Source organism: Botryllus schlosseri, chromosome 7 (genome assembly GCF_051294905.1).
Source record: "Botryllus schlosseri isolate E-star chromosome 7, Bs_hap1, whole genome shotgun sequence".
Classification (NCBI taxonomy): Eukaryota; Metazoa; Chordata; class Ascidiacea; order Stolidobranchia; family Styelidae; genus Botryllus; species Botryllus schlosseri.
Window position 1 is genome coordinate 8,104,118 of NC_137242.1, and position 18,245 is coordinate 8,122,362.

General features: G+C 41.7%; 1 protein-coding gene across 1 annotated transcript in view; it reads right to left on the reverse strand.

Annotated features, from left to right (window-relative positions):
* LOC145443596 (delphilin-like) overlaps positions 1–18,245 on the reverse strand; it is a 54,723-nt gene that overhangs the window by 2,492 nt on the left and 33,986 nt on the right. The window contains exons 12-20 of the mRNA XM_080321539.1: positions 16,788–17,010; positions 14,816–15,511; positions 4,715–6,069; positions 3,513–4,179; positions 3,328–3,396; positions 2,588–2,784; positions 1,557–1,643; positions 733–888; positions 539–668 (exon numbers count right to left, since the gene is read on the reverse strand). Coding sequence (XP_080177665.1) covers positions 539–668; positions 733–888; positions 1,557–1,643; positions 2,588–2,784; positions 3,328–3,396; positions 3,513–4,179; positions 4,715–6,069; positions 14,816–15,511; positions 16,788–17,010 — 3,580 coding nt within the window. The remainder of the gene's footprint in view (positions 1–538; positions 669–732; positions 889–1,556; positions 1,644–2,587; positions 2,785–3,327; positions 3,397–3,512; positions 4,180–4,714; positions 6,070–14,815; positions 15,512–16,787; positions 17,011–18,245) is intronic.

An 18,245-nucleotide genomic window follows, 5' to 3' on the forward strand; every position in this document is an offset into this window, starting at 1 on the left:
TCGGTAATCTATAAATAAGGATTGCTCAACTGTAAATCGAGTTCGTGAAGGTTCGAGGTAACGAAGATCTATTTCGACTTTTTGGAAGTTGACAGCAGAAAATGACCTCGTTACTTATTATGAACAATTCATTTGAAAGCGGGAAATATCTGACGCCCAAAACTGCCAGTACAAGCGTCTGGGAAATCGGCAGAACCATAGATCGTCACGGTTGACCTGATCCCGAAGCTATGCGTAATCCCTTCTCGCGTTACCGATCTCATGTTGGCATCGTCATATTTCCGAGGTCGTATCGGATAACTAAGGAATTTTGTTCTTTTCTAAACCCTACTCCTCGATAATTATCATTGTACAAGTGATTTTTATCGTGCACTTTGGTCGCATTCATGGGGATTGGATATTTTAGGACGAATTCGATTGCAGGAAGCCCAACTTTACGATCCAAGTTAACGCATAATACACATGTTTTCAATGTCCATGTCGGTGCCGTGTAACGCACTGAAGTTATACTTAGACGCGGAAAAGGTGAGATGCTAACCTTTAGCGGCTGGACGCACATCTTTCAAATCATCTACGAAGTTACTGAGTTCTGGGAATTTCGAGTACATCGCTCTTGCCAATATATGCAAAAAAGTCAGTTTGTTATCGCTGGTCTTCGTAGAATCCATCTGTAACGGCGACGAACGATGAAGGAACATTCCAGGTACTTACACACAGTGTGTTGATACTTACGTCCGCGAGAAATTGGATCTTAAATCCCGTCGCTTTTGCGATTCTATTGTTTCCACGGTTCATGTAATTTCCCATTGCAAGCACGAATTCGAGTACCTTTGCGAGATTCTTGCTTTTACGCAACTGCAGCGACGCATGTTGAAGGCATTCGAGATTCTACAGAAGTATTCGCGTTATCAATGAAGACATTATTTTGGATTGTCACAGATTTCTGGGAGATTTTAGAGACAAACTTTATTAGTCTTATTGAGGAACGAAATCATGAGCCATGAACTTTGTTCGGTCGCAATTCTAATATTCGTCTTGAACTTTTTATGCCCATGCGTATTGACGTTGCTAATGACACGTATACAATGCTCCTCCAATGCATCAATCAATCTCACCAACCAAGCGATGAAGGTGGGATTTGGTAAGTCCACAGTGCGATCCATATCGATCTTAATAATATTCTATTTTGGGACAGAGCAAAACGGCGACTTGTTGAGATCTGTCATGATACGCAAGTAATTGTCAATAGTGGATATCAATTTACACGATAGCGTGTCTGGTGTCTACCTTACTTTTCGAGTCGATTTTGAATGATAAAACAACAATATCGGCCTTAGCACACCAATATTGGATCTAGCCTGTAGCTCATTATGTCAGTCGCTGAAGAGGCGCGAAATCACGTGAAATATGTACTACGATTTCAAATGGAAGAAGCCTACAACAGTGACTATGTAATATTCTGCATTTCACAGAGAATTTGATAACAGTCAATTAGGTTGCATCAAATGTGTGTATACCATTAATTCAGACGGGGTCCCGATTTATAGCATACATACCTTTCGCACATCCTCCACTCGATCACTGAATCCTTGCTTGTACATTAGAGATTTCAGTCGGAGTCTGTATCCTGGTATCGTGACCATCTGAATGTAGAAATTAAGAATTACGATGCAATTCAACCTGATGTTTATTTTCACATATCTTTTGATCTCATTTTAACGCCACAGAGAATACCCTACGAAGATAGTTAATTTCAAAGCAACCACTTCTGTAAGAGTCTAATGTAACAGTTATGCGAGTAATTTTGTTTGGTTTAATGATATCGTGAGTTGAAACTTTTCTTCCGTGAGTCACCCGGTCGTCTACATTAGGGTTGTCCATAATTTGGGAAATCTTACAAATCCTCGCTTGTAATGTCTTATTCGATAGATTATTGATAAAAAACGACACTGAGCCTGAAAGAAGCTCACAGAAAGGCCGTTAAGATTTCGTGCAAAGCGTTTGAAAGTAGCTGCCGAAGAATGGGCGTGCCACCGACCATAGCCGTGGTTTCTTGATTACTAGTCTTCTCGCCGTTATATGGTCGGTGGCACGCCCATTCTTCGGCAGCTACTTTCAAACGCTTTGCACGAAATCTTAACGGCCTTTCTGTGAGCTTCTTTCAGGCTCAGTGTCGTTTTTTATCAATAATCTATGGAATAAGACATTACAACCGAGGATTTGTAAGATTTTCCAAATTATGGACAACCCTAGTCTACATATTTCGTGTCTAACGTAAACCGCACGGCATCGTTTGGGATTCTTATACGCCATCTCATACGAAACGTTGGATAAACGCAAAATATCTACAATTCCATACTTCATAGCTAGAGTGTCATTTAATCATTTTTCATTTGTCATTACTCGATAGGTACGGATATGCTCAAGTGCACCTATGGACTGGCATGGCTATAGTCAACAATCGAAGTATGCAGACATTAGAGAAACGTAGAGTTGCAGATATCGACTCACCGGGGCCTACAAAATCGTAGGCCCCCGCCACACATTCCCAGTTTCAATATCCCTTACAATCCTCAAATTTCATCACCTTTCTCGCAAATTGATCAGCTTCGTTTAGCGATCTCGTGTCACCCGAGTACACCAGAAGCTTGGTAGCTTCGTCGTCGTCGGGTGCGTACAGGAGCATTTGCTTGTATTGGGACGAGTCCAGCCTTTGGTTGTTGCTCGACAGCAGAATACCTCGTAGCTGACTCACAGTCATTTTTAAATGCGCCAACAGAATCGCTGAAAGACACAAGAAACGGTAATTGAGGCATGGAGCAGTAAAACCGAGGTAAGGCTCGTTGTCGATGCACGTATATGGTTTTATCTTTGTGGACAGTGCCATGCGCAGCTTTGAGCATATATTTGTATCTGGGCGAAGAGGATTTGAAGATTTTGCCCGGAGTGTCGCATCAGATTCCGATTTACAATCTTTTGAAAACTGGATTCGTATTTGGACCTCGAATTTTTAGTAAATCTCCAATTTCCATACGACTAATTTGTGCAATTGCAGTAACAAAGCTTGTATTCGGACACGATGAGAAATAATAATACAATTTGGATCTGATATTCTAATCTGAAAAAGTCAAATACCCTCGTTTCTGTAATAGCCTACACGTTTACTCCGATGTTGCTATCGCTGATTTGATAACTTCAAGCTCTCCATTCCAATGGCCCGTGTGACCCCGCATACCGAATCTATCTCCCATTCATCACGATTTATTTACGATACACAAGGCACCAAGTAACTTATTACAAGACCATCGAGTAGAAGTTTCAACTTACATGTGTTATAAGCCTTTTTGTGCGATAAAATAGAGACAACGTTGCTTCGAACGGGCAGAGACATTCTTTCTGTAAAGAAAACGACGCGTAAAATGACAGCAACTAATCTACACCTGCCCGTGAAGATAAGTGCGACTACGCGGGCAATATATAACGCTCAACTCGACATTTAATCATCGACTTACTCAATTCTCTGGATTTTTTCGTTGCGAAATGCTGTTCAAGATCCAAGTACTTGACAACGTCGTTGATAGTATCGCGATCGTCGCCTATCTGTCCCCATATCGTGTTGTTCATGTCTGGCAGTTCCAGTTTTCTCCAGTTTATTCTTTTCACGTTTGCGATATTGGGGCTAGTTGGGGGACCGTTGTTGATGCCTGGTACTGGCGGCGGGGGAGGGGGAGGAGGTGGTGCTAACGGGGGAGGCGGCGGTGGCATCGGAATAGATCCGTCGGTTAAATGCATGCTGTCAGGCGGTGAACTGTCATCTTCGTCATCAGTATCGGCCAGTAATGAGTTAATGTCAGTAAACGATAAATCCCCTTGTAATATTCCGTTGCTGGGGTAGTCTTGCGATTTCTTGCGCAGGCGCACAGCGGTTGAATGTTCGGATCTAGGTTCCGCGTACACTACGTCGTCATCGACGTACACAATGTTATCGGGCGCGTTGTTATCGGACGATTGTCGACTGTAGGATGGTGTTGACTGATCCTCGATTTTGCCAGCAAAATCGGGGATGTCGTCCACGGGAAACGGATTGGTGACTGTTTCTTCGCCGCTTTGTAGGGAATTGATAGCGTCCATGAACTCGGTGTTGGGGTCCTGCTGTGGATTTGAAGTACGTCGACGTCTCTGAAATATACGATTGGTATATTAGATTTGAACTGCGTTAGCGTGAACATTAAAACAAAAGTTTACCAGTTCGAAAGACAGTAAAGCGTTATAGAATTAGATGAATGGGCTGTTCAGACTGTTACGTTAGGACACATCTGTTTCATTAATCAAGTTCAGTGCTGACCAGTGAAGTCACGCAAATGCAAATTAACTTAGCTTTTATCTGGCAAATCAACGGACACGTATTTTCTGTATGCATCAGTCATCAACTCAATGATCTCGCTGCAAACGATGACACCAGCTGAGCTATATAACATAATGTGATGTAACATGCCTTGATGACTTAATCCAGAGCACATCCTGGACCGTTATCCCTGCTGTATTCATTTGTATAATAATTAATACAATTTCAATGACACCACCCTGCAAGATTCACGACAAGTGGAATTGAAAATGGAGTACAGAATATTTACTTCCGCGAGCTGTAACGGGATGAAGGTGACAGCAAACTAGTTATAAACAGACGTAAGATATCACCAGATAAAAGTCTTACCCTTGCTCGACTGGATGTCTCGATTTCCTGGGCAGGCGAATTGCGATCCTTGACCTGTTCGTTTTGAGACGCCTGCAACGACGCCAGGTAGTTTTCGCTGACTTTTGATGACGGCAGAGGGTCGACTTCGGGATGATTACGTCTCGTGAATCTCGTGTTAGGCGGGAACGATGTTTGTGCCTGGTCAGCGTTGGTTTGCGTGTTTTGCCTGCGTCTTCGAGTGCGTGTGCGGACTACGGGAACTTGGTATATATCATCGTCCGCGTTTTGGGTGCTTGGTTCTTGTTGCTTGTGCGAAGTTACTTCTACCGGCTGCGGAGAAGTCTGGTCGTTGACAAGGGTGTTATTGTTGGATTGGTCGTCTTGCGTTAAGCTCGCGAACGCCTGTCGCCTGCGCTTCTTTCTGCTTTGCCTCTCTCTTTCCCATTCTAGTTCCCGATCGCGGTATTCGTAATGCACAGGCGGGGGTGGCGCCGGCGTTTCCTTCGTTTCGTCGTCACTGTCGAATGTCAAAGGAAAAGGCGGGATTTCATCCTTTTTGTCTTCGATGTCGCTGAGATTCAACTCGCTCAAGTCGTTTGTGGGCGCGGATTGAAACAAGGAGCCGCTTTCGTTCGGGTCAGCCACGTTACCGTTTGGTAGATAGCTCCATTTCACTCCGTAGTTTTGCGAGGTAGAGTTGTTGGCTTGCTGTTGCAAGGCTTGCGCTAAATCGTCGAAAATGTTAAAGCCGTCGTCAAACTGCGCGCTGAGTTCAGTCAGAAACGCTTCGGTGTCGGAATTCTTGGGCGGACGGGAAAACGTAAGCCTTTTCTTCGAGTTTCTCACCATGAAACTCGGATCTGGGGTGGGCGGGTCGTTTAAAAACTCGCACGGGTCCGGGTATGAGAACTGGTCCTGCGCCGCCGACGACTGTTTGTTCGACACCGGGTTCGGTGAGTTGGCGCTGTTTTTGCTGGCGGATTTATCCTTGTGTTTGCTGTCCGCGTCTTTTTTGCTGCTTGATTTCTTACCGAAAAGCTTCTTGCTTTTTCCGTCTTCCTTTCCCGACGACTCGGAGTGGCTGGCTTTGTTTTTCCCCATTCCCATCCTTTCCAGGAAGCCGGGCTTACTGCCCTTTTTGGATTTGGCCTTCTCATCGTTCGAGGACGCTGTGGAATCGTTGGCCGCGGCCTTCGCGTCGTGGGCGTCTCTGTTTTTCTTCGAAATTCGGAAGCTGGCGCGTAAACCCTTCATTGATAAAGGGGATTTCAGTGACATGTCACTCTCGTCCTCTGTGGTTTGCTCGCAGCTGCTGTCTTCCTCAGAGCGCGGGCTGGCCCCGTTGTTATTGTTGTTAAAGTTTTCCGATAAATCTGTGTGAGGAAACGGTCCGTTTAATATACGGTGCCTAACTCAACAATGCAAAGAATTAAAGACTGCTTATGCCGGTAATTCCTTTTCCGCGGAAATCCAGCGTGACCAGCGTAAAGTTTTACGGAAGTGTTATGCAATTACCCGAAATATCGCATATTACTTACATCCACGAGATCTATGAGGCTAACGATGTTAGTGTATCTTGTATTTAAAACTAATAGTGTGAGCTGACGTTGTGAATTGTTTCTTATGAAATCTTTCAACCCTTTCGAATTCAAGAAAAACGTTTGTTTATTATCATGCGGTTCGCATATGATGTGAAATCTGGTTGTTTTGAGAAACATATCACTCTCTTTAACTCCCTCTCTTTCTTAAATATGGCGACTTGGCAGTTGCGTGTTGATTCCGCTTTGTTATCTATTTTATGAGTTATCATTGTCGATTGGCTACTGTTGCCAGATGGTGTGGCCCATGACCTATGACGTAACTATATTCGCAGAACGGGAGGAATACGTGGGTGGCTAGGGTCTCTTTTCTGCAAAAAATACCGATGAAAATTTCGCGGTGACTTGGTTTTCATAGGCAAAACCGGAACAACCCGCACCTACCACAAGCTATGCGAAGACAGGCAACTTGTGGTAATGAGGCAGCACAGGCGTAATTGTGACGTATTGAAAATTATAACTGTATGTGAAATAAGGGAATCATTGTCGGAAACTATTTCTCGTAAATACTGAATACTGAATATACACGAAGTGGATTATAGCATTGTTACTTTACACTGTTCGTAATCACTATATAATGCAAAATATGAGTGAATATTACAAGTGAATCAAGTATAAATCATGTCACCTATGCGTGTTCCGCATTTGGCAAAGCCCAACTAATCGCTCCGTTGGACTCATTCACTAATCGGCTGTCGCATAGATCGAAATGCCTATCATACCAATAGCGTACGTAATGTAAAACAACACGGGTGAAGTTCTTGATTTACATGACGGCACGAGTGTTGTCGCACGAAAGAGCTTGCATATTGAGTGAGAGAATGTCTCAATAGTAAAGCTACCGTTATTTTCATTGAATAATGGAAAACTTTTCATCGTAATCTTTATCACTGCTGATTTCTTCGGCAATGCCTTAACGGTGTATCCTCTGTATCTCATATTTCGTGCACGAATATTCACGATTTACATGTACTTATATTCCAATAAACGTTCTTGCACGATTACGTTTCAAAAACACAATTTCGGTGTTCAACGGGGCTATGCGGTTAGGGAATTCTGAAAAGCCTCCATCTTGCAAGCTGAGATATCAGGTGATTAACCTGAGGTTATCAATGCGATTTCTTATTGATAATGACGGTGTATTGTTACGCGATAATATGCGGAACGATCCGCTCGTGGTGTCAACTACGTTACAGGCACCGGAAAGCTGGTGCAATTTTCGTAATTGAATGTTGGCGTTTAAGATTAACACAGGGCTCCAGTCTCACGATCTTTGAACTTGTGTTAAATTAGAAAATTGGATTGTTAACCCCCGTAACATCGGGATGCTGCGAATAACTTGTTACCGCAACCAAGTCCTAACCTAAACTCCTTTTCTGTTAGCTCATCGAAGACAACGAAGATATTGGAACCTTCATATATACAATATTCGTTATGTTGTATAAGCGAATGCTCAAATGGGTTCTGAGGGCCCAGGGCCGGGATTTTAATTGCTCCTGAATGAGTGATGCTATATTGTATTTTTAAGAATTTCCTCAAGCGATTTGTCTGTTTTCCGTGTTTAAGCGGAATATACCGCGACTGAACATTGAACAGATTGCCCAAATCTGATTTAGATAAGTCAAGTCCATGAATCACTCAAACGAATACAGGAGAATGAGTTATAACTCTCGCAAAATCGCGTGGCCTCATTACATATGTTGAGAATAGTCTCTCTGAAATATACGCGCCGTGTTATCGCAGCGCATCCGTCTGCGACATGCCACGGATTTTTGTCCGTTTGTTTTCCGTATTTAAAAGCGTATTTATGTTGCCGACAAGCATCTTGAAAGCCTTTCAAAATATTCAGTTATGGAAAACAATATCCCACCATGCCAACACTACTTGGCCTTAGGCGACCAGCGAAACATGTCGTCTGCCAAATTTGTCACGTTCTGAGATGTACGATTCGGAAAAGACAGTTTCCTTACTGTATCGAAAGCGCACACTGTATTGTTCAGCGGAAAACGTTCAACTATGACAAACAATATACCAAATCACCGAGTAAATTTCAGTTTTCACGCGAGTTCGGTGATAGTCGTGTGATATGCACGATGAAGTTATCGTTATCGTAGGCCCCGGTTACACTGCATATCGTAGCTAGGCGTGAGCAATATATTGCTATAGCTTATATGCTAGGGACCTTAATCTTGAGATGAGCTATAATCTAGCGAACTGACCTTTCGACATGGTATTTAAACAAACTATTCTGCTTTTCAACAAAACGCTGTAAGGCCCGAAAACATAAATATAATTTACGAGACCTGGCAACTATCACAGCATCTGTCTCTTACATCCGAAGAGTATTTTACTGGCCATCATAATTTGCGGAAACGTATGTTAAACCTTTCGTAAACTAACTCGCTTTCACGGTCTGTTGCTTTAGCTCGCCAGGGAGGTGTTAAGAAATTTTTCGTTCGCTTGCAAACGCGATAAGTGTCGACAGCTATTGACAACAAATTGTCTCGGCTGCAGTTTAGCGCCTTTTATTGGGAATCGCGATTGTTTATATATGTGTGTGAGAGCCCATGCAATTGTTATGTAATCCATAAATGCATTACATGACGGAGTGCAACCCGGGAAAATTCCGTACTTGAATAAGTCTTGCATTACTGCTTTGGAATTTATTCAAGAGGGGAACCACCCAGTCATAATTACAAAAAGTACAGATGCAAGCACCTGACTCCTGACTACAAGCAAGAAACCAATTGTGGCGCGTATATTGGCAATGACGTTTCCTGAACTACCAAGTACTACAAATAGCGTATTGCAACGAATCAACAACCAGCTTATGTCACGATGGTGATGCGTAAATGCGCAATGCGGTTTCGTTATGCATAGAAGAAACGACGGTTACACCGTTCTTTACTGAGCTTTATACCAGGTAGATTTTTAAGTCATGAGTTATCGTAACTACCAAAAATGTATGCCTAGATATGCGTGCCGTGAGATCGTCATTACTCGACAATTCGAACGTATTATCACAAAATACGGCACGCGATTTATGACAAATGAAATAAATAGACAATAGTTGAAAGCTTCTCATCTGAAATATTCAACTCAACTCGCTGAAATAACCGAAATTCTTCGCAAGCCTTCCTCATGATTAGAATTTTCTTCGATAATAGCGTATTTAATACCGAATCTATCCACCAATCTCGCACTATTTTACCGCCGCAACGGCCAGTTAATAATTTCAACTGCACCTAATGTCGCCTTTTCCCTATATATTCTCCGTCTTGTCTCTGCGGTTTCCTGCACGCTGACGACCGTACTTAAGCGAACAGACTACGAACAAAAATGATAAATCGACGCCGAGAGAGAGAGCCTACACTGTTTATCTGCCGCGATCAGCGGCTAATACCTTGAAGAACATCTCAGCTAGCGCGGTACACCGACTGGAAAATCGTACATCATTATTTCTCGGCGTAAACTGATATTTGAAGGCGTACGGTACTCCGAAAATCGTAACCCAAACGAGACGCCTGACTGCTGCGAAATGCGCGAAAGAAACGTCCACCCCGAGGTGTTCCGCCGAGCGTATTTTTACGCGAATACTTTTTCTCCGACCGCGTCGAAGTTTGCGTTGAAAGGGGGTGTCTGTTTCGCATTCCTAGGCGGCGCGGCTGAGACCGCCGAGGTAAACTGTCATGCTCCGATTGGCGTTTGGTAAGAAACAATAACCTTTGCGCTGTTTCCCTTGTCAAACTGTTCGATTTGTTGAAATCCCGGTATTTGTCGAGTCTGATGCTATCGCCGTTAGGTCGAATGCCTTTGGATTAGGTAAATACCATTTATCAGCATGTCAATGACGAATGCGAAAAGAAAAGTTTAGAAACCCAGTGCCGAGTGCAACATCAATTTCATTACCACTGAGAACAATAAGTCGAGTCCAGTATTAATTGAATGGATTGTAGTATAGTAATGAGAGACAATCTTTCAGAGTACCGGTAATGAAATTATACGCCATTTGCCACTATTAGTTATTTGGTCAACAAGTATCATAGTTTCGGTACTATTTTCCACTGTGAAAGTCTCGAAACCTCAACTGGTCCACATCATAACTAGTGCTGGGCACAATGATTCGAGTACTCGAATCTGAATCGAGTATTAATTTTAATGATTCGATTCGAGTAGTAAAAAACGAATTTTTCGAGTGCTGAAATTATACGCTCTTTGCCACTGATAATAAATGTATCAACGAGAATTGAATTTACGATACTATTTCCCACTGTGGTAACCTTGAAATATTGATTGTCGGTATCGTAGCATACAAAACATAGTACAAAGCTAAGAACGTTACTAAAAATAGCACATTTACGAAGTTCTGATCATCCCACAACATTGTCACAGAGTGCAATGAAATCTGTATGGTCGAAAAATATACCAAAGTATCTTTAATGTGATGGATAGCAGGTATTGTATTCTTTGTGGTGGCATCAAAGGTACATATTTGAACTTTAACATATTACATTCTGTTATGACGTCATAATCAGTGGTACTCGAATACTCGACTCGAAGCATAATGCGTGATTCAGAATCGATTCACTCAGGTACTCGATTTTGCCCAGCCCTAATCATAACACGTAACCTACGCGCGTTGATGATATATACAATATACATTTTCGTAAAGTCGCCGCCGACCTACCACATTGTCGCAAAGTGCAATGAAATAGGTATGGTCGAAAATTCCGAATTATTTTAATTGTAGTCGCAAAAAGGTACATATCTGAGTTTCACTATAGATATCCATACTAGTATGAAGCCAAAATGAGGGATACCCAAATGCTAGACTCGACTCGAAGCCTAATATTTTATTCAGAAACGAATCAGTCAGTCAGAATTGATTTTGCCGTGTCCTAATCTTCATTACAACACAAACTACGGTTGACTTATTATATACTGTTTCGTCACAAGGAAGGATAGAAGAAGCTATCGATAGGTATCGTAGTTATATAATACAGCTTGGAACTTGGAAGGCATGTGACGTGATGAGTTTGTCTTTTTCGTAAAGGAACTCAACATCGCGTGCATTACCGCCCGATGCCACTCACGCACCTGCGTCGTCGCGAAACTGGAACAGCCCTCGCGTTATTTCCTATGAGTAATTGTACTGCTGAAGCTACGTTTGCGAGTAGTCAGTGATTACCCGATCATTTGTAGTGTCGGGTTCCTCTGGCGACAAGTCGCTTGGCCGCTTGCCGAGGATTCCGTGACCATAATCAGGCATTAGGATTCCATTCCTAGAACAACCCCGACTGTATTACAGTGTATTTCTGGTTGAGTTTTTCTCGCGCGGCACACTTTCCATTGTGGGCTGTTGTCAGTTCAGGGAGGTCTTGTACTTTACTTGGGTCAGCCGATCGTGAAGGTTTGTAACCAAACATACCGAAATATACTGCGGCCGTAGCCCGGGTTACTGAAAGGCTGATCAAATGACAACAAGTATGTTATTGGCTAAGCCCGGCCATGTGCATTGTGCATGACAGCTATTCGTGTTTTACGCACAACCGCAATGCATTATCTGCAAATTTAGGGCATGATAGCCTATAATCTAGGCTTACCATATTTCGGAAATGAAAAAAGAGGACACTTTTTCAGAAATTTCAGACAAGCAAAACTGGAGAAGAATTCTCAAAAACAGGTAAATTTCACCCGCTTCATGATCGGTTGACTAAAAAAAAAAAAAAAAAAAAAAGTCATCACTTCCGCTCAGAGCTCAAAAACACGTTTTTCACTCCACATTGCTAGGTGGATGACTAAAAAAAAAAAAGGTCTTCTTTTCGCTCAGAGCTGGAATCACCACTTTTCCCTCCGAAATAACCGCCGGAGCTTCACTTCTGCGCTAATTTGCGGCATATCACTCGCAATTTCCTCTAAATCTGACCTAAATTTTCAAAAAAGATGACAAAATCTCAAAAAAGAGGACAAAAGGGCGTCCTCCGAGGACACTTTCGAAAAAGTCAAAAAAGAGGACAAATCCTCTTAAAAGAGGACGTATGGTAAGCCTACTATAATCAGTCGGGATAACTTACACTTACAGACCAAATCAACCATTCTGTATGGTAACTCACTGAATGTGTTCTGACAAACTATTTCATATAGCGGATGAATAAATATATGTACAGTATTTTACAATTGTGAAATGGTAAACAAACCAGTTTTAACGACAGAGACAAATCCGAATACTGTTATCGCCAAAACTTCGCGTGTACATGTGTTTGCGTAAAGAGAGAGAATGATAGAAAATAACTGCTGTTCACAGAAATTATCCAACAGCAACATTACTTCAAAATTCGAATATCCCATTCGTATTTTCACACCTGTATCGCGAAATATAATTGACATGGGTTCCACGCACGAGTTGAGTTATACGTCAGTCAACGCTAGCAGGTATGTCGTCTGAATCCGATGTCGAGGTTAATGGTTCTATGCTTAACAGCATTCGCAGTTACCCGCTCGGTCTACTGGTCACATAAATAATCCTTGAATAAAGTATGAAATCCGATGCTATATAGAAAACGCTTGACAAGGCTTAACACACGACTTATTGATTTTATCGGTCTGGAACGAATCTTCGTGCCCCATTAGATGCAGCATTGTGACAATTTACTTCCTCCGCGGTCAGACGGACTGCTTTTATTTCCTCTAGTTATGGCATATCTTTCTGTTAGTACATTATGTTACCACATCGCCAATATTGTAAACAACAGTGGCCTAGGTGGCATCGCCTTCAGTCGCGTAGCAAGGTCTAATTGGTATGGTCATGTCTGCTGATCACATCTATAGTCTACTCACGCTAACGATACGCGGATGCGTTACAGGTATATTATTCACTATTATGTCGAATAAATATTCGTAAACCTCAGCTAGGCTCTCACGTAACATTGGACCGATGGAAAATATGTATGTAGAGATAAAAATGTTGAATGTTCATGTTCAATAGTTCAACGTCACAGTTTCGTTGTAGCGTCATAGTTTTTAATGCTTTATGATTGGATTTTTCCTAAAGCCATATGGATTTCAAGGTTTATCGGTGAATCTATATACGAATTTGGCTTGAGGTGATGCGATTGCTTTGTGAAGATTTCCATTTTAACTTACCTAAAGTTCTCGTAGGTCGTACGTTTTCAAAACATGAACATTGGGGTGAAGTTCAATCGTTCGGTACAGCATGATATCAATTGAATAGTATATTCATATTGAAATGAACCCGCAATTACCCCTGTCGAATGTCAGCCGAAAATATTCGGGTTCATTTCAACATGAATACACTATTCAACTGTATATTGAAGTTCTGTACCTCCAAAGCAGATTTGAACAACTAGAAAATCTTCAGCTTTTCTGAACTAGATTAGAATTAGAATTAGAGCTCCCCAGTTTATTTCAAACTAGATTAGAATTAGAATTAGAGCTACAAAGTTTTTCCAAATTAGATTAGAATTAGAATTAGAGCTACACATCTTTTTTCAAATTAGATTAGAATTAGAATTAGAGCTACTAAGCTTTTCCAGATTAGATTAGAATTAGAATTATAGCTACTTAGTTTGCAAAAACTTGGAAATTCAATGAAATTGCATATGGGAAATGAATACAGCAAAATGCAGTTCACATCAAATCACAGTGCGTGGTGCAAAAGGCGATAAGCGCCACATATTTTTGTTTAATAAACAAAATCAACAGTGCATTCCCATAACCATGAGAATGGTTACCTTCTGTACACCAAGCTTGGCTCGATTTTTACTATACTTTAATAAAATATTACTTCTTTTATGGTAACCGTGGGCATCGCCCATGCTCGTCAGAATGGCGATGTACTAACGTAAACTTTTAGAAACTAGAATGTTGTTCGCAGACTATTATTCGTCATAACTCATAATAACTACTATGACTGCACGGTGTAAGTAAGGCGATGGCGGCTTGGCACTGGATTTCCCTGCGCAAGAGGGATATTCTTTTTAACTCACTGCAATAGTGCAATATGCCTCGGACAAAGAGGCATTTTCAGGAAAGCAATAATTAGATTAGAACTAGAATTAGAGAATACGGACATTTCACAAATTAGATTAGAATTAGAATTAGGGCATAAGAACATTTCACAAATTAGATTAGAATTAGATTACTGGCATTTCGCTCTAATTTAGTGAAATTAGACAACTAGAATTATCTAGTTGTCCAAGTCTGCTCCAAAGGATGGGATCAATGAGTTACCCAAAATACAGCAGCCTAGTCTAGAGTGTGAAACTAGTAACCCTATAGTATTCAACTTCTAAAATTCATTCCAGCGTTACAAAACACAAACCATTCAGTTTTCTGGCGACTATCTGTTTTGCTCACCAGTGTGACGAATTGGAATGAGTCACTTCGATGAACTTCCACCAAAAATCGACCTCGTTGAAGCGCTAATTAAGGCAGGCGTAGCAGCTGGCTTGGCGGTCGGAAAGTCATTGCTAACAACTATGAGTAATCATCATTAACTCACTTCGCGATATCCCGCTGATGTTATCTTGCGATGGCAGTCCGCCGGCCCACGCCTCACGAGCTCTACGCCTCACGATAAGCTTTCCGTTTGTAGGATGTTCCTTGCGTAACGCGGCAGTGCCATCTAGCGATCGTCTGAATTGTCGTCTCCTGCGCTCTCTCAAAGATGCGGGTTGGTATTCGACTGGTTCGGGTAAAGAGTTGCGAATGTGCGCCGAGTCCTTTTCCATATCGATGTCTTTGCTTTCGGCGTACCCGGCGCTTTGCATCCGTCGGAGATTAGTTTCTCTTCGGCGCCGTCGCAGGCTTCTAGCGCCGCTTTCGTATGAGTTCTCCGGCTCCGGTTTCGCCACCGTGTATAGCTCATTATTTCCGACCCGCGAGATGTCGGGTGTGTGTCGTGACTCTTGATACGCGTTGGAAAGATCAATGCCAGCGAACGTTCTCCTGCGTCTCGCCCGGCGCACGCTAATCGTCTCTCCATCATCATCGTTGTTGTCGGAGGTAACTGTGACTTCGTCGGCTTTGTCGCGATTTAGAGTATCACATTCGGTTTGAGTGTCATCCTTCTCTGGTTCGTCGACATCTTGTTTAATCGCCCGTCTTCGACGCGTTCTAGTGCTAGTTTTTTCTGACTGCTTTGCGATGATCTCGGACGCTTCCTCTTTTGCTGCTTGTTCGTCCTCTTCTTCTTGGTCTAAAAAGATTATAATTATTAACAGTTTCTTCGATCCCACTCGGCGCTCAATCACAGTTGCTTTGAGACTTTTAGTCGTTACGCCATGCAAAAACAAATTCCGGAAGGGCATGGTCGGATAGGTAGGCTAGTGTCACATATAAGTAATATAAAAAGAGTGCAGTGCAGTGATATTGTTCAAAGAGCTTCTTGGAGGTACATAACTTCTATATACAACTGAATAGTATATTCATATTAAAATAAACCCGAATATTTTCGGCTGACACCCGCCAGGGGCAATCGTCAGCAACTAGTAGAGAATCGAGAACATTGTATATCAACAATCGTATCACAAAATATGACTTCACCAGCATGAAATTTCTAATGAAAGAGCGTTCAATATACTTCTTTTAGGTGGTACGCGAACTCCTTTTGTTGGCAGAGTTTAGGCTGACGATTACCCGACGGGTGTCAACTGAAAATATTCGGGTTTATTTCGATATGAATATATTATTCAATTGTATAATATTGTTCATTCTCATTATGTGGTGCATTATATCCGATGTTCAATCAAATATGATATAATGGCATTTCCAGAGGGGGCCAAACGTCCAATAACTAAGTAGGCCTACTTTTAATTCTGTAGAGAACTCAAGTAAGTTTTTCCTGTACTTCCATTACTTACTCAAGTGTTTATGTTTTTATGCTACTTCCACTTATACAAAAAGTTATCAGATGTCAGGCAAAACTAGACCTATAATACTTCGGCTACTTATTAGTTTTTACCAATGCTTACGCGGAAGGAAAGGTCTACTTCTGCTCTACTTGGATACCTCAGGCCAATTGCCGTTTTAGCCAAACTGCACCTTACCTCAAAATATAACTGCATTTTCGACAAAAAAAGAGGTGTTCCGTTTGGTGACTAGGCCACTTGAGACAAGACAAAAGGATGGTGACATTTCAAGGTGATTGGTCGAAATTATACAGTCTGATTTAACCCCGAAAACTTATCTTCAATTTACCAAAACCTTGACACCCTATGCGTGGCGTCGCGTGAAATACACGGCAGTGATAAACAGAATGCGTCATCGCGGCTGTATTTGGTAACGAGACAATTGCGGAGTATCCATTCGGTAATTGACCACCTGGTCATTGAGCGATTCGCTACGTCGCCTCCAGCCCACCTTGGCCGCTAACAGGTGCGTAGAGGGTTCGTGCTTTGTAGTGAAAATTGCAAATGATCGAATCGGGTCGACCTCCATCGTCAACTAAACAAACTTGAAACGTTTCGGCATACCTCTGGTCTGACTTTGTAACATTTCTGCGAGCATTCGTCGGCATAATATGCGTTCTTTGCCTTTCATCGACTGCACGATGAAGTACCATATCGGCCACTTTAGCGGATTGTCCAAAACGCTGTTGATGAGACGGAGTATGTCGTACATGTCTTTGGTTAGTTCGTAGTTTTCCAGAGCTCGCATGATCACCCGCCGTTCGCTCGGCATGAGAAGATTGTGTAGCTGCAAATAAAATTAATCATTGATAAACTTGCTCGCACTAACAATACATAATTATCCATGTTTACTGGCCAACGAATTTTATCCTGATTGCATGGGCAATTATAGAAAAAATGTCAACCATTACCCTGAAGCCATTGTTAGGATCAGAGGTGGTCAGGAACGAAGTACATCTACTTTTTCCAGTCGTTATGTTTTTGACTACTTCTGTTCCTCCTAAACATAGGCAAAACTACTTACTGCATAAACTTTGGGTTTTTTCATGTAGGAAGTAGTTTACGGATATGAGTGCATTACTTTTATGAGTGATGATCTCATGACGGCTGGGCGATAGACCCCTTGCACAACGATAACTGAATATATTTTCTAAAATATATTCTTAATATCACTGGTTGTTTTGCGAAAGCCGCGGAGTGGCTACATCCGATTAACTTTTAAAAGTAATGTTTGACACCGACTAAATCTACTTTTTCAAATGGGCTACTTGTCTACTTTTCAGGTCTTCATTTCTACTTTTACTTGGAAGTAGTTTTGAGATGGCTTTAAAATCGCAAGTCCCAATTCTGATTTAGTTAAGATGTACGATCATATTTCATACTTTTACCTGTATAGCAACACCGACTAGTTTGATCACCTCTGGTCAGGATATGCTTTGTTATAGTTGAGAATATCAAACTAGAAAGTTATCTTATTTTTCTCAGCAAAATATGACAACAAAATGTTAGTGGAAGCGACATCATAGTATTCAATTTCAATGACTGTGCGTTATCTTACGCCAGTTTTTGGTCGTGTCCGGATGAACAGATTGCAGAATGTGTACCAGTTCTTTTATAAACTCAATTCCCTACTAAATAACTCGAAACAAGATTTTTCTTTCTCGATACAAAGTTTAAAGTTCCTCATCGGAACAATGTTCGCGGCGTGTCTACTTTTTACAACAAGAACTAGAATACGGATTTAAATTTCACTGAAATGCTAAAACGGCAATACCCATAGCCTTATCCAACTGTAAAAAGTGCAGACAGATTACGAACTATAATGAAGAAATAGACATTCCTGCATCTGCTACTAAGACGGTACTGGAGTCTCATAAAGAATTGAACTAATCGGGAAAAGGTTATCAAAGTTTCATTTCCCATCACGCGACGCAAGTCCGGATCAAGATTTCACTATAAAAGATGTAATTATTGGCACTATGCGTTCATTTCATCTTATCTCAACGCTGGTCGATAGGACTC